Here is a 21,868-nt window from a genome sequence, read left to right as displayed (position 1 = left end):
ATACATTGTAGTTTCTTTAACGATTTCCATTCGCTTTGTTATAAAATTCACTACCCCTAAATTAACTGGTATAATAATATAGTTTAGTATTCTTATTCTTTCATTTGTTTTTGTTTTTTTCCATATAAGTCGAATTAAGGGTTTAATATATAGTTTGTTTTGCTATTTACAACATTTAATTTTGCTACATCTCCTCTCTGTATCTCTCTTTCCTTCTGTCCTTACCTACTCTCTATTACTTGTCTCTCGTCTTCATTGAAATCCTCAACATGGGCCAGAGCTTTACAAAAACCTATTTAAAATTTTGGAGTTATTGGGCTTAAATAATTATTAGTTTTACGCTCTCGCTATAAAAATGCTTAACCGTGTGTGAATGGGATGGTTCGTTTAAGTGTGTGTGTGTGAGTGTATAAATAATGTGTTTGCACATACAAAAAATAAATAGGCTTATACATTTCTAGATTTCGCTTTTTGTCTCTCTTCGATTTCTGTTGTTTTGTATAAATCTGTGTATAAAAATCGGTTACTTAAAAAAAAAAAACTTAGCTTAAGCTAGTTATATATTTGTACAAAAAAAAAAAAAAATATATATATATATATAGGTATATATATGTTAAAAGTAGCACATAAAACTGTTTTTGCTGTTGTTTGTTTCTCTTTTCTCCTGTTTTACATCACACATAACTTAACTATTCTCTGTTTAGTTCCGTTCCTTACGGATTCTCGCTCCACTTTTTCGAATCCTCCATCGTTGAATGCGTATTCCCGACGTTTAGTTTATTGCGTCATGATAGTTGTTCTTCTGGGCAAGGTGAATACGCAGAGTCCCGAACGCTAATAGATCGCAGGAGCTGGCTTAGGGGCTGTCGATGCGCTGCTCGGAGCAGCAACTACACTCGAGGCTGTCGATGAGGGGCTGGATGATGAGGCGTTGCCGCAATTATTATTATTATTGTTGTTGCTGCTGCTGCTGATATTGTTGTTCAAGTTGTTGTTGTTGTTGTTGTGCCGCTGCAGCTGATGATTTCGCTGCTGCTGGAATTGTTGCTGATGATGCTGATGTTGCAGTTGTTGCTGCTGCTGCTGCTGGTGGCGTTGTTGCTGATGTTGGAGATTGTGCATAAAATATGCATTCATATTACTATTGGTTGTGGCTGCTGACGACTGATAAGGATTGGCTCGTACATGCTGCATTTGTGGGAGTATAGGTTGAAGGTGTTGCTGCTGCTGCTGATGTTGCTGTTGTTGCAATTGTTGTTGTTGTTGCTGCTGCTGTTGCTGCTGATGATGCTGCAAATTAAGTTGGCCAGCTGCTCGCATCATGTGCCAATAATTGTCATCCCCAATGGGTGCTTGCCTGCTGCCATATTTTAGCTGGCGGGTAATGCCCTGTTTATAATCCCTATGATCCTTATCAATGGCATATGCCTTTTCGCGCAATTTCTCAATGGTTCGCTTGAATTCGGCAAATGCTTGCGGTGATTGTTGCTGCAGGGCTGTAGCCAGCGGAGCCAGAGGATTGTTTTGTTGATGTTGCTGCTGCTGCAATTGAGGCATATGCTGATGATAGGCCAACGGATCTAACAGAGACTCCAGCAGATTCATATTGGACATGATCAGAGTGTGAATGCGCTGCAAGTCCAGCGGCGGATCGAGGGCCGTAACCAAATCCATTTGAAAATAATCCATCTCTTTATCAGAAACATTCTTGCAACCGGGCGAATTCTCATCGGATCGTCCGCAACAGCTATAATGGCCACTAATAAATGCCGACGGATGGAAGTACTGCATGCGGATGGAATTCATTAGACAAATCTTGTGCAGCAGGTCGAACCATTCGCGCTCCTCCACACAGTTTGTGGTCTGAACAATAAGCGAGCGATCTTTGTGCACAATCTGCAAAAGAAGAGAACAAAATAGAAAGTGAATAGAAATGTAAAAACAATTATGTTTAATTCGTGGTGTGTGTGTGCTTCCCACACCCACACCTACAACATTTATTATTGTAACGATTATTCTGTACAGTGTACAGATTTCTACAATTTCAAAGAAATTTCACCATTTTTTTGTTTTAACAACAATAAGAAAATGGGAAATGAAAGATAAGCTCTGCTAGAGGCCCCCTTCATCTTCTTTGCTGTTTGTGTGCCGTCTCATCTGCATAGTAATGCTAATTATTTTTAATTGCAGCAACTTGTCATTTGTCAAGGCATTCATTACGTTTCCTCAGGTGAAAGTTGGCCCTTTTCGCGCTTTTCACTTTCAGCCCCCAAGTAGTTTAAATAATTGCCCGCCCATGGGCTAGGTGCAACTTCTACTTATCATCATCACTCGATCAGCAGCAGAAGCAACACCCACCTATATTCACTCAGTCAATCATTGAATCAAACTGATTCTCTCATACACATGCTTGTCACGCTCTTCACCGTCTTTTGCATGCTGCAGCAATGCATTGCAAAAATTTTTATGTGTGTGTGCGTGTGTGTGTGTGTGGGCTGCCTATTTATAAGTCTATGTGTATGTGAATGTGTGTGGCGTGTTGGCTGGCTGGCTGGCTTGCCGCCTGAGATCATGAGTTTCCGGTATAAATAAACACATATATGCATTTTGTTTGCCAATCAGCCAGGGTCAGAACCAAGCCAAATTATGGTTGGATCGTCTTAGTCATTCGTTGAAATATATGATACTTTTTTTTAATCTTTAGTTAGTGGCTTATTTCTGGATTTAGATCTAACCGCACCAGCTTAAAGTTCTCATTATGAACTAAAACTTCCTTAACACATCCTTGTAAAATGGATGGGTTACCCCCGGTAATCATTTAAGGTACTAGTCACTCACCTTAAAACAATTTTGCATCTTGAAGCTTTTGTCTTTCAATTGCTCGACGCTTCCGATTTCCTGGAGCGGTATATCACAGATGGGTTGTTTGCCCTTCGACTTGGCATAGCTCAGCGAGTGCGTTGTCAGGCGAAAGTAACGTTGCTTAAATTGTCTTCCAAATCGTTTGCGGCTCGTTGGATATTTGGTCATCATGCTGCATTATCACACAGTCGACAGAGAGAGAGGAAGAAAGAGAGAGAGATCGAAGAGTTGAAGAAGGAACATGTTTAAAATGTACATATGTATGTACAATGTACGTGTGATTGTCACAAACAAAATTTTCGTGTTCACATACACTAATAATACTAAACATGTACATATATAGATATATATATACAACAATAACAACAATAAACTATATTATGTTGCTGGGATGTTAACCGAAAAATCAAGCTTAATTTTAGGTAAATACATACACACTTCCATACATATGTACATATGATGTACGTATGTATGTACATATGTTTGTTACACAAAAAGTTTAAATTAAAAGCACATTAATTTCTCTTACCCCTCGCTAGACGTTAGTATAATTTTGTGTGTGTGTAAAAGATGTTTATGTGTGTGTGTGTGTGTATAAATTTATGATGGGAATTTTTGTTGGTGGTGATGTGTTGGTGATGGATTTTTGGTTTGGTTTTTGGTTTTTTTTTTTTAATATATTTTTATATATAAAAGCAGCGCGCGTAAAAGAAGAGAAAGATAAAGAAAGTTTCAGTATTAGAATAAAACAAAGCGTAATTAACCAAATTTTGTTTTTGTTAGGTGGGTTATATGGAAAAGAATATATATATGTATATATAAATATATATACTTTTAGTTATATATGTATATATTTATTTGTTTTTTGGATGGGGGGGGTGGTACACATTCAAAGGTAGGGAGTTATATATCCACAACTTTATATTGATTAATTAAAAAACCATCCCCTTTCTATCGGAGTTTTACTCATCAATTCCGTTTCCAGATTGGATCAAAACAAAACGGAATTGAAAATAACACCGTATACAATACCCTTTCGCATATTATGAGTTAGTTGAAGTATAAAACTCAATGGCTTAACTTACCCCTCTTTAAGTAATACTGGTTCTAAAGGCGTCGCTGCTGTCGTCGTTGATGTTGTTAGTGTGGGCAACTGATTTGTACTACAACTACTATTACTAACACCGCTGCCGCTGCCACTACTCATCGTCATCGTCGTCGTCATCGTCGTCGTCATCGCCATCGTCATTGGGGTGGCACTGCCCGTAGGAGGAGCACCATTTGGGGTGGAGATAACCTCTAGAAAATGCTTAACCGCATCTACATGCTGCTCCGTGCAAAACTTCTTGTACAGTTCTCCGGTATACTCCTCCTTGCAGGGCTGCTGGGATGAACGCGAGCTAACCAAATTGCCCAGAGATTGTATCGTCTTGGAGATTAATGTTAACGTGCGATTCGTCTGGGCATCCTAAAAATGTACAAAGGGGAAACGGATTAGTTTCGAATTGCAATTGTCTGCTTCTTCAGCTTACCAATCGTTCGGTGGTCAAATCAAAGAGCTTGGGTCCAAGTATGGCGGGCGCAAAGAAACGCAAGAATATGAAGCCAGATACCACGGAGTAGCGCACTTCACGATTTCGTGGAAAATGCTTGCCAGCACATTCACGCAGATCGTGAAAAATCTGACAGAGAACTTTGGGACATCGCTCTGCGCTCTTTGTGATCGCTTCGAATACTCGCTCCACATAGTCCTTGAGATTGTGCAGATTTGAGTCGACAGCCGAGCGATCCTTTACCTTGGTGGGATCGATTTCGCAGGGTTTCTTCTCGGCCACAATCTGCGATAGCACCGGGCGCAGTGTCTGATGCAGATAGTGTAGACCCGATAGCCTCATGGCCTCGTCCATCATTTTCGAGACGAGAGTGTTGCCACGAAAGATGGTGGTGGGGTCGGTTAGATTCGATATTTCGTGATCGGCCAATGCCTTAATGATGGGCGCAATCCGTTCCGTGTGAGTGAATAGCCGCACCAGGGGCTGGGCGACTTCCGTTTTCCCAGAGACCAACTCGCCAAGTATGGATACAGCAGACACGGTTATGGGACGCTGATCTACCGATTCCAAGAGCAAATTTAGTAAATCATCATAAGTGGGCAGCGGGAATACATGATCGGCGGTATAATTCAAATTCAGGCGCAATGATCCAATGGTGGAATCGACACTTAGTCTTGTCCCTGGCGGGGTGGCGCACGAACGGGGCGTGGCATTCAGAGAGCGACCACTGGTGGATGTAGAGCGGGGTTGCAGATAATACCAGGCGGCCGGTTGAACCGCCTGCTGCTGTTGCTTATTAAACATGGGTAGGCGCACCTCGCCCAGGAACACTTTATCAGCCATGGCGCCGTGGGCATCATGCCACAGCGTTACCGCAATCTCGCAGAGATCAGCCCCGCCAAGGGGATAAATGGAGTAAGCTTTGTTGGCCGACGACTCAAGTGAGCCAGAGGATTTGTTGCTGCCGGTGGTCGCCGTGCTGCCGGCTTCAGCATCAATGCAGAGATCAAAATACATAACCTCATCGAATTCGGGATCGACGGTCTTTTTGCGTTGCTTTGTCCGCTTGGTAATCTGTTGCTTATTGCTGTAGTAAGCGGTGCAGATGACAAATGGATCGCAGGTGCCCTGTTTCTTTGCCAAATCGATGCAGGCGGGAACATGGATAGCAACACGAACATTTCGTCCATGCGCATTCTTCCAGTTGGCCAGCTGATCTGTGGAAGAATTGGTGCTAGATGGCGCATGATGTCCATGTATTTGCTGTTGTTGCTGCAGCTGCAGTTGCTGCTGCTGCTGATGGTGATGATGATGATGCACATGACCAACCAGGCCAGCCACACGAGTCTTTAAAGTCATGGCCGCCGAATTAGTGCCTCCACCGCCACCACCACCAGCAGTTCCACCTCCTCCACTTCCAGCTGATGCGGCAGCCGCTGCTGCTGCTGCTGCCCTTTGTATATTGCTCAATTCGCTATTCTCCTTGTAGTCGTTTTGATGGGCTCGCTGCTGGTGATGATGGTGCAGCAGATGATGTTGTTGGTGCTGATGGTGGTGTTGCTGCTGATGGTGGTGGTGCTGTTGCTGCAGTTGAATTTGCTGCTGGGCAGCAACCAGCTCAATGCTCTCTGTCAGTGGCACCTCCTCAAAAGCCACCTTTATGTGAGCCATGCCTTGGACCTCAGAGTCAGCATCGACTGGTCGCAGCGTGAACCAATGGTCACGTGTATTGTAATTGTGCAGCTCCTCCCTTTTGATGGCAATCTTGCCAATTGGTTTGTCCTGCTTCATATCACGATCCCATACATATACCGATAGGTAACGAAAGCGGCGCGGTATTTTGAATTGATATTCCTCGCCAAAGAACGGCGATAGGGTGCGCTCAATGGTCGGCGTTCTACAAATCTCCTCCTGATCCAAGGCAATGGTGCAGTAGACATCTCGTGTGCCCTGTGTGCTGCAACTTGTGTTGGCGGCATTGCGGCTGCTGAGGTTCTTTGCTTCGCCTGTAGTTATAATAAAAACAACAAAATATAAATAAATAACAATGACAATAACAAATAATCAATTAATATTCGAGTTATCACGAAATAAAAAATTGGAACAATCTAATCTTTGAAATTGGGCCAAGAGGAAACAAGTAATTGTGATTGATATGAGTAGAGAAACAACTATACAATAAACTAATAAAATTGAATAGTAGTCTACCGTTAATTAGGGCCAAATAACACCCAAAACGGATGCACCCCTCCACTTGCTCTCGGATCTCTGATAGACCGATTATCGATATGATTAACTATCAAAGTCAAAAGAACCAAACTAACAGAGTGTTTCGGTTATTCACCCGAGGAGCGTCCCACTAAAATTTCACACCGATTGACCTTGACACCTGCTTGCTGTGCCCATAGTTAATGTGATTTCTTGTGTCTTATTGCTTTTCCTTTTTGAAAAACAAAAAAAGAAATTGTAAATTATGTAAATCTTCGGCTTCTTTTGATTAAAGTACAAAAAAGAGCAACGTACGGAACGTGACTTCCTGTGCAACAACAATTGCCGGTTGCCGGTTGCCTGTTGCGTGTGCGTTAAATTGCAATATCGATGAGGTTTTTACCACCTGAAGTGGACAGGACTGGACCATGAGCTGGCTGGCGCTTGACTAGACTCTCAAACAAACGGATGACGGATGGGTGACAACAAGCGACAACCAATGGAGGAAATTTTACTAATAACAACAAACCAAAAAGAAATGCCTTGCCGGTTGAAAAGGCAGAGGAGTGGGGCGGCCACCCTCCTATTGGAACAAATGCTTCTGCTCAATGAAAGAAATTAGCAGTCAAGCGGAAATATATTAAGTAAATGCACACACACACACACCCATGATGAATGTACGTATGTGCGTGTCTTTGTGCGGCGGGCTAGGCGTCATGTAGGCGCATATCGCTGCAGCCATCGCAGGCAATGCGCAAAAATTTGTGCCCACTACTATATATGGTAGGTTTTTTTTCATTTCATTATTATATTGTCAATACTCTTTGCCTATCAATGGGGTTATATTTGCTATCATATTGTCCTTGTTACTCCCCTCCCTCCTCATACACGTGTGCGCGTCTGCATCTGTATGTGTGCTGCTCTGTTCACTTTGTTGTCGTAAGAAAAACAAACTATTACTTGATAACACGAAGACGACGACAGACGAATCAATGAATGAAAACGTAAAAAGCAAATGGCAAAAACTAAAAAAAAACGAGAGAAGGGGAATTTGGGTCCCCTTCTCCTCATCACCATGTCATCATGAATGACAAAAATAAAAAGTGTTTTTGCTTTTTGACCTCCGCCGAGCGCACAAAACGAAAATTCAAATTGTGTTTTATATTTCTCTTTTCTTTCGACTCTAAGTAGCTCCATCTCGCTTTCTTTTGAAAATGCCTCTCTCTCTCTCTTTCTAGCTGTCTCTCTTTCTCTCTCCAGCTCTCTCTGTGAGTGTGTCTGTTTTTTCCCTGCTGTCTTTGGACTCTGCGTAACAGTAAATTTCATTCATGAAGTTGGCTGCTGTTGTTGCTGTGGTGATTTTTTTTTTTCGTGAAGGGGGAATTCCAGCCAGACAACTCTGTTAAATTAGTATACCCTGTATTCGTGAGCATATGGGCTAAATGGTTATATCAGTGCGGAACAAATGTATGCGAACTACAATGTATATTAAATGTACCACTTGTCGTATGGTTAATGTAAATATAACGTATACGCCGCATGGTTAGTTTCAGTTAAGACGCTGATAGAGGGTATCTAACAGTCGTTACACCGACGCCCTCCTTCTCTTTACTACGAAATCTTTATTATACATTTCGATGACGTTTTTTTATAATTTATTTATCTGCGTCTTTTCGTGTGTGTGTGTTTTTTTTTTTTTTTTTAAGTTTTGCGTTTTGTCATTGTTGTTTCCCCTCCTCACATGATTTTTAAGTTTCTTAATGAAATATAATGGGGTTCCGTTTTCTTGTTGTAGTAACTTGTGTCTTAGTCATCCATTAATACGAATGGCGAATATATATGATTAGAATTTCCACTGACGAGCCCCCTTCGAAGTATGAGACTAAAAGATGAATGGACTAGATTGAACTGGAATGTCTTGATAGTGAGGAAAATCCCATTGGAACTATTCAATATTTTTTTGAACTTCGTTAGTCGTCATACAAAATCATACGATATGTGGACGACTTTTGCCACGACCTTCACAATTCACAATGATGATAAAAACAACAAATAAGCCAAGCCAACTTTTGATGCACCGAAGTTTAAATACCCTTACAGTGCGCCTGCCATTTTTAATTTGTTAATTCCTTTAAGAAGATTTTTCTATATTATGAGATATTTCCCAAAAAAGGACATTTTCTGACAGCTAGTTTCTATGGCAGCCATATTTTAATTACCTGTAATTGAGGCTATATCGACTCGACTTCTCACATTGTGATGTAGATATTGTTTTTGGAGTTTGAAACTTCTACTTCACGGCGTGACAAACATGTGACCCAAATCATAAAGCCCTCTGAAAGAGTATAATTAATAAATATACATTCATGTACATTTATCAATTTATATATTCCAAGCACGGATTGCTGCAATCAATAACCCAGCCACAAAGCTCACTGAACCGGGCCAAATCATGACGACTGATCAATGGATGGAATGCCTGGTATCAAAACGGAAAAAGAAGAGATCGTGGGGAAGCAGCAGCAAATCGGAAAGTTTCTGTTTTCTTGTTATATTGTCAAGCGGAAGTTAACTCATTGCATATATCACAGTAAGACCAAAAACCAAACAGCATTTTTTAAAATATAAAATTGCGTGTATACTAACATACACATATATTGTTTTTATATATTACTAAGAATTATTGTGGGTTTTTTTTCACCGTGGAATGCGCGGTATGCATAATGCTCATGCGAACAGGAAGAGGCGATTTCGTCACCTCTCGGAAATATACATATTCCACATCTTTGATAGAATCGGATGAATTACATTTGAAGACATATGTGAAATTTTAATATGGTTAGGCTAGGTTAAGTTGGGTGAGGACCATTTAGACTTCCGGGGGTAAGTATTCCACATAGATCTGACACGGAGCGAGTCTAAAAGGTATGGATCCTGGTACCTGGTACTTAAGATCCTCTGGAAATGACTGACTGACTGACTGTTTCAGTGTAAAAGTTAAGTATGGAAAGTTAATTAAAACATTATTTCGTTTTCCATTTGAATGAAATATAGATGCTTGTAAAAGAAATATTGATTGGAATTCTTGTTGTTTTTGGTAAATGCTACCTTGTGGTACAATGCATTTGCTGTATAGATCTTCTCTAAAGATAAACAACATTATGATGATTAGATGGAGGGGAAGGGACATTCACGTATGTACATGTGTATGTACATACATACATATGTATGTTGTATTGCATATAAATTGATGTACCAAAATAGAAACCATCACTTTCTCTCCCACCCACTGCAAGAAGACCATGTGGTAAACGAAAACTTCTAAGACTCGTGCCGCAAAGCCGTCAACATGTGCCCCCGCACAAATGACAATTGCCTTAATTTCAATGTCTCGTTTATGGGGGAGTGGAGCAAAAGGGGGCCTCATGGATTTCGCGGTGGATCATTAAATGCTTTCAATTTTCATGATTTCTTTTACAGAAAAATAAAATTTAAAGACTTTGTAATTGGATTTCATTTGCTTTTCGTTTTCTGTTTTCCAGTGGTATTCTTATTGTTTCTTTTTTTTTGTCGTTCACTAGTTGGGAGGGTTTTTTTTTTTTTTTTTTGCACAGTATGCAAATTGATTCAGTGCAGCATGAAACGCGCGCGAATTAATGAGGCGATTACTTCAAGAGCGCCAAAGAAGAGGAAAACTGAAAAAGATAGAGCGGGAGGGGGGCGGAGAGGAGTTAATGAAGGGAAGGAATACAGTGTATGTGTGTGTGTGGAGGCGGCGGTTGGATAGTGGGTCGGCCCAGCAGTGCCGTAGCGGTTGGCAGTGTAATAAATTCTAAAAAGCAAATGAAACACAAACCAAACCAACTGAACCCAGGCCAGGCCAGACCAGACCAGGCAAGGCAGAGACAGACCCGACCAAAGCACAAGGCTACATTTATGCAAAAGAACGGAAATAGAGATAAATTCTTGTATCTGTGTGTGTGTGTGAGGTTTTTTCTTTTTCTGTATTTTCAGCGGATGAGAGATTTACACAGCAGACAGATGAAGATAGAGAGTGAGAGATGGAAATGGAGAGATGGAGACACAGGCGAGGAGCGGGCAGCCAGAGCACATGTCTCGTCTGGGGTCTGGGGGTCTTGGGTCTCTGGCCGTTTTGTCTAAACGTCAGCTTCCTGTGTGTAAAAAGCTTCGAAAATGCGATTGTTGTTTGCACTTCTTGTTTTTGTTCTTGTTCTTAGGCTGACTGAACACTTTACTTCGCGCTGAGTGGATTTGAGATTTTCACACAAAGGTGTAAAAGCAGCAGCGAATTCCCACTACTTCTCTCCCAGCACTTCCTCTTTATACCTTTCTTCTTCGTCACACCCTTTGGAGAACCCTTTAGGCGATTTCCTTTTTCCGCTTAAGAACTAGAACTTCCTAAAAAACAATCACTTGGAAATTAGCAGAAGCAGCGGCGGTAACACCAGCGGCAGCATGTTGAATGCAACAAACAGGTTCTCGGTCTTTCCACTGTTATGCACATTTCTTCTATTCGCATCATCTTTAAGTGTATTAATAATGCGTCTCTTTTCATTTTATTCAGTTACCAATATAGACGAAGAAGCAGAAGAAACTAAACTAGTATACGCCTCTTTATCTATCTCTCTTCCTCTCTCCTTTTTCCTCTCGTTCTCTCCTACTGTGTGTCTATCTGTGTGTGTGTGTGTGTGTGTGCGTGTACGTGCTGATCGATTTCCGGTCTGATTACGTTTCCCTCATCTGATGATGATCATCATCATCTGATCTTTTGCCTGGCCCTGGCCTGTTGCTCGTCATCGCCTCTTCCCCATTTGTTGCTCCTTTTTCTTCTACAGATTTTGACCGCACATTGTCGGGCTTCTCTGCATGTGGGGAGCAAGCAGCTTTGCCTTGCTGTTTTTTATAAACGTCATTCAGCAAAGGCAGCAGCTATCTGGCACTTTTTTGTTTATTTATCAACATTGTTTTTGTTTTCTTTTTTTTATTCGTATATATTGGAGAGGCCGATCGATCGACGGATCTATTGTCCCCTATGATGAGTAATCAATTCTGTGTATCACATTCGCAACTAAAAGTTTCTCACTCTAGGCTTTTGTGGCTTGTCACAACCATGTAAAGTAAAGTCTAACCGCCCACCCAATTTGCCTTTTGCCTGCCTAAACACAATTGCTAATCATTTTTAGCACTATTAACCTTCAATTTTCTAGCCAAAGAGAATGAGACAGAGAGAAATAGATGAAGGTTTGGAATGAGAGAGAAATAAAGACTGACTGACCCCTGTCAGCGCATTTTGACGACACATTGACGCGAAGCACGACTGACTTTTCCAATTTGATATGACCAAATTAAGCTCAATAACAACTTGCGATCGGTTTGTTCGCTTGCTCATTAGACGGTCGAGTTGTTGTCCGTTTCTCAACACACTTACGTCTTTTATAAACATACCTATCCATAGATACATATGTATATATGTATATGTATATATGTATATGTATATATGTATATGTATATATGTATATATATACATATATATGTATGTATGTATGTATGTACATATATAATGAAAATAATCATACATACATTTTTTTGTAAAACGCCCACAGAATTTGCTTGGCGTGCGGCTTCAAGCAGGCCGTCACACACAATTGCCGCGGGGTGTGTGTGTGTGTGTGTGTGTTTTTGTGTGTGAGTAGGTAGCAACGTAAAGTGAAGAATTTAACAAGTTTATGAGAAGATCAGGTTGAGAACAACGACGACAGTATCCACGTGTACGAGAGGAAGGTAGAGTAAGGTTGTACCTTGAAGTAAGATCAAGGAAATGGCCAAAATAAAACTCTATTGACATTAATGCGCAAGAAATGGTTAACAGAAGGCAACAAGCTATAACACGCTAGCACGAGGATTAGGTGTTCCACCGTTGCCCTAGTCCAGTCGTTTGGATAAATAATTATAATGTCATCTCCCTCGTAGCACGTAGTAAAAAGACACTATCACTCTCTGTCTCTTTTTTTTCCTCCTAATTAAACTACCGAACGAAACCCACAAAAACCCATTAAAAACTTGTCTCCTCCATTAAAACTTCTTTAAACGACATTTCCGCCCGTTGTTGTTGGGGGGTTCTTTAAAAAGGGTACAAGAAACAAGAAACAAAAAAAAAAAACGACACTTGAAACCAAACCAAGCGCTCAAATAGTAAACCTTCTTCTGCTCCCTACTCTTCCGTTTTGTTTCTTCCTCTCTTCGTTTTATAAAAATGACAGTAGGAATTCTTTTTAATTACAAATTACATGAGCAGCGCCACACTAAAGCGTGAAGTTCAAAGCCTTGACAGGGGGAGCGACAAGGGCGTAGAGGCGGAGGTGGTGGAGGAGACACCACCGAGGCAAGGCGCGAGGAGATAGATCAAGGGGCTTACTTTTTATGAGGTTGACCCCCAAGTGAAGTCATCATACGCTCACATCAAAGGCAAAATGCGAATGAAGAGGTCAAGCGTTAAGTCATAAAAGAGTTGAATTGCGGAATTAAGAGAGTGAGAGAGGAGTTGAGAAGAGGTGGATGGTTGGATGGATAGAAGGCTGTCTCAGCAGTCTCATCCAGTGCATTGAGAGACAAAGACAGCTGACATCGTCATCATTAATTTTTCAGCATCATTGTCATTCCTTCTACCACCACTGCACCACAAACAGAAGAAGGTTCTCTCCGACTTTAAGAACTTTGGTAGTGACTTTATTGGCGACCTGAATAAAAAGTATTTTTTCAATGCGCTAATTACATCAAATTGGTCCTTAGTAATTCCCTGGAAGTGGACAAAGTACGTACTGATATGCCGCACAGTGTGCACAGTTAAATTCGTCCCTTGAAAGAACCTGTAACAATTTCATAAATATTCACAATCGGGGAGTGAGAGAAAGAGAGCAATCCACTAACTTGTCAAAGTTCCAAAGCGTTTTCACTTAAATCTACATTTCGTTCAACTAAAAGCCATTCGATGTACATAGTATGTATGTATGTACAATGTGTGTGTAGAAAAACTGTTGATCTTGTAAATAATTAGAAGAAAAAACATCAACAGCAGCATCAGCGAACTCTAATTGTGAACAGAGCCAAAGAAAGAAGAGGAGACACACACTAGAACTAGTCAGACCAATTGCAACCAGTTTTAGAACAACAAACCAAAGAGTCAGTCAGTCACACACACTAATGCACAAACAGACACACACATTTATATGGTTACATACAGAAAACTTGAGAAGTCGGGGTTAGTTGGTTTGTTTGTTTGTTCGTCGAACCGGCTTTTAATTAATTACCTTTTTTAGCTAAACTATTTATTGTAGTTGTTATTGCGCTACAAAAACATATATTTTTATGTTAGTTCGTTGCTTCGTTTTCTATGTTTTCAAGTTCAACGGAATAGAGGACAGGGACCCCCCCCTTTCCATACTCCGTCCTCTATTATAAGGTGTGTGGGGTCCAGTTCACCTGTCCCCCACCCCTCATCCTGTTTCTAAACAAAGTTGTCAACTCTTGTACTTCTTCTTGGGTTATTTGTCATGTAAATGTCGTTTGTCTGTAGTAATAATTCAGCATAAATTGCATTTGTATAGCAGAGAACAAGTATAAGAAACATGTATCCAACATCTGCCCATCTCCCTCTTAGTGTCTCTGACTCTCTCTAGCTCTTGGCACCATGAGTAATAAGCGCTCAAGAGGCAAAACTGACTGACTGCCTGCCTGAGTCATTCATGGCTACCACCGCAGCAACCTCAACCTACACCGTCTTTCCACCAAACTCTTCTCCACTCCCGCGCCAACGACAACAACAATCTATCATACCATCTCACTCTCTCATAGAAAATGAAATTTAGGTTATGCTCGAAACATTTTAATTAAGTGGAAAAGTATTACGCCAATTTCGGTCGACGACGACGATGTAGAAATCGCAATGGCCAACAAAATGGAAAGCTTCCCATCTATCCAACAACAACACCAACAGCAAAAGCGAAACTTTGTGTTTGTCTGTGTGTGTAATTGAAACTAAGCACGATGTGGAAGTATTATTATTAAGCATGCAAAGCATAATGAAGTGGAAATATGAAACTTGAGAAAAATATGCTTTATATACTTACATACATACATATGTACATACATATGTGTGTATGCAAGTCTCTGATGGCTCAGCAAAGCGCACACAGAGAGTAGAAATAAAAACTAAAAAGTATTGTGAATACCAAAAAGAAGCAGTAGTCGGATTGGATCGGATGAGAGACAGGGTGACGAAGCTAATGCGACGTAATGATGTGATGATAAATTATAATTATAGAGATATATATAGAGACAGAGAGGGAAATGGAGACAGTTGTACTAGGAGGATAGAAAGGGCAGTGGCAAAACACATTCATTGGTTTAAACTTTGACTTTGTGACAAGTTCAAGGGAATTAATGTTTTTAATCGATAAATCATTAATTTCTTTTGCATTTTTATATTCAATTTCACTATTTTCCAGCAAATAGGGAAATTTTTTTCTAAGATTTAACTCGATATTTAATGAAAATGCTCACACTTGTGTAGTATATCAAAACTATTGCTCAATGCGGCTAAAAACCTACAATTTTGGCTTTTCATTGATTTATATCAATATAAATTACTTATATTAAATGCACATCTGCGCAATTTGGTTTTTCTCTATGTATGTACATACACATTTGTACACACATATGTACATTGAGACATTTCATTTCATTACCACAGATTCTTCTGACCAGAAAGTGACACAGACAAGTTTTAAGTATCTACTTAAAGGGAAGGGAGGTGAAAGGAAGCGAGCTACAAAAAGGGACTTTGAATTTTCAAAAATTTTAATGTATCGATTTCTGACAAAGACCCGCAGCAGCATTCCCCCCTTGCCTCTTTCCACCATCCCTACACCGCGCTTCATTTATGAGGGTAACCTAAACTAAAGATTCTGCAGAAAGGTGAATATCCAACCAGCTGAGAAAGGAAATCAGCCGCCAGCTTATGCAAAAACCAAGGAGAAAAAAACAAAAACAATTGAGGCGTGCAATAAACAAACAACAACAGCAGCAACTCTCTGTCTGTTGTCTTTGTCGTCTCTAGAGACAGAGTGAGAGACGAGGAGAGTGATGAATGAGAGCAAAAAGCAAAAGTTTTATGAGCCCAAAACCACAGAGGAGAGTCAGTGGGAGAGGAGTAAGCATGAAAGAAAAGCAAAAAGAACAACAGCAAGAAGAAGACATGGAAAGGAAACTCATGTGATGGGAAACGGAAATCAAAAGCAGCTACAATGTTTGTTGTTGTCGCTGCTGTTGTTGTTGCAGCTTTGCATATAATTTATGGCCAAAGCAGAAAATGAAGAAGCGTAGCAAAAGCTGCTTATGACTTGGAAAAAAGATTGAAATTCAAAGAAATAGCCCAGTATGTTTGTCTATTTATTTATATTATTGTGCGCTGATGAAATGAACGTGGAAATATACATACACACATACACATGTTCATACATAGAGTCGAGTTAATAGGAATTTCTTATCACCGAAGTTTTTACACACTTTGAATTTTCTTTTTTTGTGAGAGTAGGAAAAAAAAAGGGTTCTTCAATATCATGCAGTTTTGCGAAAGACCAGGTAGTTCTTCTTTCTCACCACTGTAAGTTTCGTACAGTGAATGTTTTTCACATTAATTGCACCAGCAACACATCCTTTAAACAAATTAAAATAAATATATACATCTACATATGTATGTACATATGTACGTATGTACAGCTGCGAACTTAAAAAATAGCACCACTTGCTGAGGTAATGTATTCAAAGGATTCCCTAGGCTTATTTTAAGGTTCTAGGAACATGTGAATACGTTTTTGAACGTAAAATACTTTCTACTAATAGAAGCAGAAAAAAAATTCTATCAAAATCCAACGTTTTCAAAGATTTTTACAAAAAACCTTGATATACTCAAAAAATACCCGAAACTAAAAATAGCACCACTTGCAGTATTTTGCAAAATACCGTTAAATTTCGCAGAATTGCATAGCAAAAAACACATATTTAACAGTCCCTGGTTCAAAGTCGATTTTAAAAGCAACAGTACTACAAAATATCCGAGACTTTTAGATATAATGGGTCGGGGAAAACACTGCCCCGGGAAAAAAGCGAAACGTCATCCAAAACCAGGTTTTGGAGAAAAAATCGGGTCTTGAAGATGGAAAACTGGTTGGTACTTCCAACAGAGTGATCCGAATAGCGATCTATTTGAAACAGAAGCCTTCAACTCGCAGACGAAAGCCAAGACTGAAGCAGCAAGAAGTCGGTCCCTTAATGCGAGAGAGCAATAAGGATTCTTTTAAGGCTCTAACAGATCTTAAAAAGGACTTTAAGCCCCAAACTAGGGTCCAAATTGTTCCCAACTACCTCCGGAAGATCAATTCAAAAGATTCCAGTCGAAGAAAGCCTCCACTTTTGAACGCTAGACATAATGCCAATCGCCTTAAGTTGGTCAAAGATCATGAGAACTGGCTTGTCCAAAACTGGAGGAACGTACAATGGACTGATGAAAATAAAATTGTAAAATATCGTAGAAAAGGCTATAGACCATACGTCTGGCGTCCACAGAACCTGGAATTCAACTCCAAATTCACCCTAGAGTCTAGAATCAGTGTCATTGGTATGGGGCTGTTAGTCTTATTATGGTGTCGGTTACATATCAGTCCACAAATCGATTATGGATCAGCAAGTTCATGTAAATCTCTTATAGACGGTGTTGCCACTATACGCTGAGGATAATATACAGCTAATATGACCCTTTCAACAGGACATCAGCCCAAAGCACACCAGTAAGAAAGCCAGGAAGTGGTGCTTAGCGAATTATCTGAATGTAATTGAGTGGCTGGGACAGTCACCAGACCAAAATCTCGTTGAAAATCTTTGGTCTGATATTAAAAAAGCAGTTGCTGTTTCATTACCAACAAAAATTGAGAAGTTTTGGGAAGTAATCCAGAAGTCCTGGGCAAAAATAACAGTCAAATGCTGTCAAGACCTGGTTGACTCAATACCAGGACGATGTGCTGCGGTTATTGCCAATAAGGGCAATGCAACAAAGTATAAAGTTTATTATTTAATACTATTTTTAATATCTGATCATAACTTGTTAATAAATTTTGTTTTTTTCTGTTATTTTTTAATTTTGAGTAAATATTTGAAAAGTGGTGCTATTTTTAGTTTCGGGTATTTTTTGAGTATATCAAGGTTTTTAGTAAAAATCTTTGAAAACGTTGGATTTTGATAGAATTTTTTTTCTGCTTCTATTAGTAGAAAGTATTTTACGTTCAAAAACGTATTCACATGTTCCTAGAACCTTAAAATAAGCCTAGGAATCCTTTGAACACATTACCTTAGCAAGTGGTGCTATTATTAAGTTCGCAACTGTACATATATCCGATATTGGTGGATTTAACGGTGACATTAGCAAAAAAGCTCTTCTGTACAATTTCTTTGGGCAATCTGTCTTCTACACACATTTCCTTGTGTTTTAACCCTTTTCGCAGGTTAGTGTATACACACAGGTGTGAAACTAAAATTGGAACGGATGTAGAGGTTACAAAGGAGAAGATCGAGAGGCGATTTTTTTTTTTATATTTTGTGGTCATAATTTTGTTGTTACACTTTTGTCTTACACAGGAAATGCAAAGCCAGTCAAGTACACCAACAACAAAACCGCAAGTGAGAGTAACAGGAATAAGCATGAGAATATGTTAGAGCATGCGAGAAAGAGAGAGAGACAGTTTGACCTTTTCTCGAATTTGGGAATGTAGAAAAGCTTTTGCGCGTCCTCACTTCCTTAATAATCATTCATAAAATCGAAAAGCCACGGTATTTTGATGTTGTTGTTTTGTTGTATCATTTTTGCCAATGAGTTGTGTGGTTGTTGTTGTTGTTGTTGGTGGTGGTGGTAAGAGAAAAGTACACTGAATTCAAAATTCCATTCATGAAAATACCCACACATTGTTGCTGGGGTCTATATATGTAGGTATTTGCGTGCGTGTGTGTGTGTGTGTGTGTTGGCTGGCACATGCGCCGCTGAAGCGTCGCACATACACATACAGACAACTAAATTCATTCACAAAAAGGGGCACTGCATGCAAACAGTGACTACAAGGGCGGGGGCAGAGTGACTGACTGTGGATGCCGTAACATTTAGATGACGGGTGGCAAGCCCAGCCAAGCCAGCGGAACTAGATTTGTGTTGGCGCAGCGGCAACGCCACCAACAACAAATATAATGTTAGTTTGTTACTTGCTGCACGAAAAAAAGTGGAAACACTGACACACACACACACACAGACACAGAGAAAGAGAGAGGGAGAAAGAACATACACGCGAGGACAAGCGAGACAGCAGCAGGCGAGAATTGTATACGCCAAAACAGCACAACACGTTTGTAGCATATAAAATGCATTGCATTTTCAAACCAAATGAAATAAATACAGTATAGGCATTTTTACTCTCAAATCTCATTGCAATTTCACTTTAGCTGATGTTTAACTAACGGCATTAGAGCATTTAACGAGACTGTCTCACAACAGATTCATATTTTCTCGCGTTTGGCTCGCTCTTCTCGCCTCCACATATACAACGCACACACACATTCGTTTACACTTTTCACTATGAAAATGCCCAAATTTTTAGCAAACTTCACTTGGCAAACGTACTTAATTCATTGATTGACAGTTTCCATACATTTCCATACACATTTTGCACAATTCTACATACCAATTTTCACTTTTAATTGCTCCTCAATGCGTACTTCGCGTGTATCGGCCATGTTGGATCCATAACTACTGCTGCTGCTGCTATTGTTGCTGTTGGTATTGGTGCTGGTGTTTGTGTTGGTGTTTGCGTTTCTGTTGTTGCTTGCTGCCTCAACAACGGCGACCTCAATCGTGTCGTCCTGCTCTTCGACCATATAGCGTTTCTTTTTCAGCAGCATTTCGGTGTTGTTGTCGCACAGCGTTGCATTTAGATTAGAATTTCGAGAATTGGTCGATTTTTTTATGTTTGCTTATTTTAATTTATTTATTTATATATTTTTTAAATATATATTTTTATGATTATGTTTTCAATTCATTCGATAGTTGCTGCAATCTGCAATTGACAATTCAATGCTTTTTTCATTTAAAACAAAAAAAATGTAATATATTTCGGCGACGTTGCAACGCGAAATTATTAAGCCACAGCATTTGTTTATAAAAAAAAATGGTAAAACGCTTAACTTGCGATAGCGTTCTTATTTCATGAATGCGAGAACACAAAGTTATACATTTGTAATGCATAAGCCACCATAATACTTGTGTGCGTCACAAAATTGAACGGAAGAACTAATGGAATTTTATGAAATCGTAATTAATTGTTTACTATTCACAACAACATAACAAACTGTTGTTTTATTATAAATTTCTTGTTGAATTTTTGCCGACGAACGCGCATCACGACGTCCTTTCACCATGAAATTAATAACAGAATACCAATTTTTTCTGTTCACTAACATTTACCACCAGCTGTTAACTAACATTACGTTAGTGCTGGTGAAACATCAATGGTTTACAGAGAAAAATGATAGTTTAATTTCACGTGATTGTTACAAATTTACTTTGCAGTTTATTTAAAAATTGGAACGCGATTTTATAATGTATATTTGAAACGTAATATTTGCCTGTAAATTGGCTCATTCAATCTGCCGCCTAATAAAACACAACCTAGTGAACATTTTATGTAGAAATCACTTTACATTTTTATTTTTCGAGTCGGTAATCCAACACTTATTAGTGTTGCTAAACTTCTCGTGCAGTGTTGGGAACCTTAAAATCAGGCGTTGATGGCGGTTAATTTAATTTTTATTAAAATAAATTTGATTGGGTCACTTTTTTTTGGGACACATTTTAGTTTGGAGCAAAAGCTCTTTTCACTTGTGTATCTTTGTATACTGTCATCTTTAATGTATATCATACCAAATTAAATAATATTCTTTCTTTTCTCAGAAATTAAATTTAATAATATTGAACAATGTATCCGCACGGCGTTTTCCCTCTGGCAAGTGTCACCGACGAAATGAATCTGAATGCGTAGCCCAAATTCACGATTGCCAGCCAATAACATTGATGCCGGCAACGGCGTCTGGGTGCACTTTTCCAAATAAAAATTTATGAATGAAAAATACACTCACACGCAGCCATTCACAGACACGAAGACCAGACAAACACATGTTGCGCTCTGTTTCGGCGCCGGCAGCGGAAGCAAGAGAATGTTTCGGCTATTCACGACATTGCGGGTCACGTACAGTACATATGTATGTATGTATGTATGTATGCCCTTATTTCATACTGTCTTTACATGAAATTAACAAAAACTCCCTAAATTTGAAACAATTACATGCATTTATGTACATATGTACATATATGTATACATATTTGTATATTTGAAATTCATATGCCCGTGTCGAGTTGATGTAGCGCAATTTACGTGGGCGTTTATAGTCTCATAGAAATGAGGAAGCGGCAAAACTAGATACATTAAAAATACACGAAAATCAGGCAGTGAAATGTGAAATTTACTCGCATTTCATTCACTTGACAAGGCGGACGGTAAGGCACAGTGGGACAAGGGCTTACAAAATAGCCAATATATAGTATAATGCCATAAATCTACTCCGATCGTTCGGGACCAGAGACATTCTCGAAAATTAAAATCTCGGTATACTGAGAGCAAAATTTCATAAAACTTTATGAGTAGGTACATATCCTGAAATCAATAATTGAGGTTATCAAAGATAACCAGGACAAGGGAACAAACTAAACTTTATCACGGATAATGTGGATGTCCCGTTGGTGGGAGCCCGGATTGCCGTGGCCCAATTTTAATGTCATATGTTAGTAATATGTTATTTCTGTTTTATGTTTCTTCACGTTATTTTGTTTTTTGTTTTTAACATACCTGTGAAGCAGGGTGCGCTTCTTTTGAAACCACACACACATCACAACATCATCTTATCGGCCAAATGCCGCCAATAAGTGGAAGTGCACAAGTGGTTGGGTCAACATTTGTAGGGCTAGTTGTTGTTGCTGTTGCTTCCTCAATAGCCATCCCTGTCTTTCTTGGGCCATGTGCGTGCATTCAAATGACAATTTGAATATGAGTTCATCATTTCGCTCACCGAAACGT

General features: G+C 39.5%; 1 protein-coding gene across 1 annotated transcript; it reads right to left on the bottom strand.

The window, feature by feature from the left end:
- Positions 1-208: 208 nt before the first annotated feature.
- Positions 209-20,155, bottom strand: RasGAP1 (Ras GTPase activating protein 1). The gene is made up of 5 exons (XM_068285875.1): positions 19,424-20,155; positions 4,395-6,421; positions 3,948-4,330; positions 2,839-3,034; positions 209-1,896 (listed from the first exon to the last, which is right to left on the bottom strand). The coding sequence occupies exons 1-5, from the start codon at positions 19,638-19,640 to the stop codon at positions 835-837; spliced, it is 3,885 nt and encodes a 1,294-aa protein (XP_068141976.1). The 5' UTR covers positions 19,641-20,155; the 3' UTR covers positions 209-834.
- Positions 20,156-21,868: the final 1,713 nt, after the last annotated feature.

Source organism: Drosophila tropicalis, unplaced genomic scaffold (assembly GCF_018151085.1).
Source record: "Drosophila tropicalis isolate 14030-0801.00 unplaced genomic scaffold, ASM1815108v1 contig_443, whole genome shotgun sequence".
Lineage (NCBI taxonomy): Eukaryota > Metazoa > Arthropoda > Insecta > Diptera > Drosophilidae > Drosophila > Drosophila tropicalis.
This window is presented reverse-complemented; position numbering and strand designations above follow the sequence as displayed.

Excerpts from the sequence above, each read along its gene's own strand:
- RasGAP1 (XM_068285875.1), bottom strand. The coding sequence starts at position 19,640 with ATGCTGCTGAAAAAGAAACGCTATATGGTCGAAGAGCAGGACGACACG. Across the intron at positions 3,035-3,947 it reads CCAGTATTACTTAAAGAGGG|CATGATGACCAAATATCCAA; the intron begins GTAAGTTAAGCC and ends GTGATAATGCAG. Across the intron at positions 1,897-2,838 it reads AGATGCAAAATTGTTTTAAG|ATTGTGCACAAAGATCGCTC; the intron begins GTGAGTGACTAG and ends CTTCTTTTGCAG.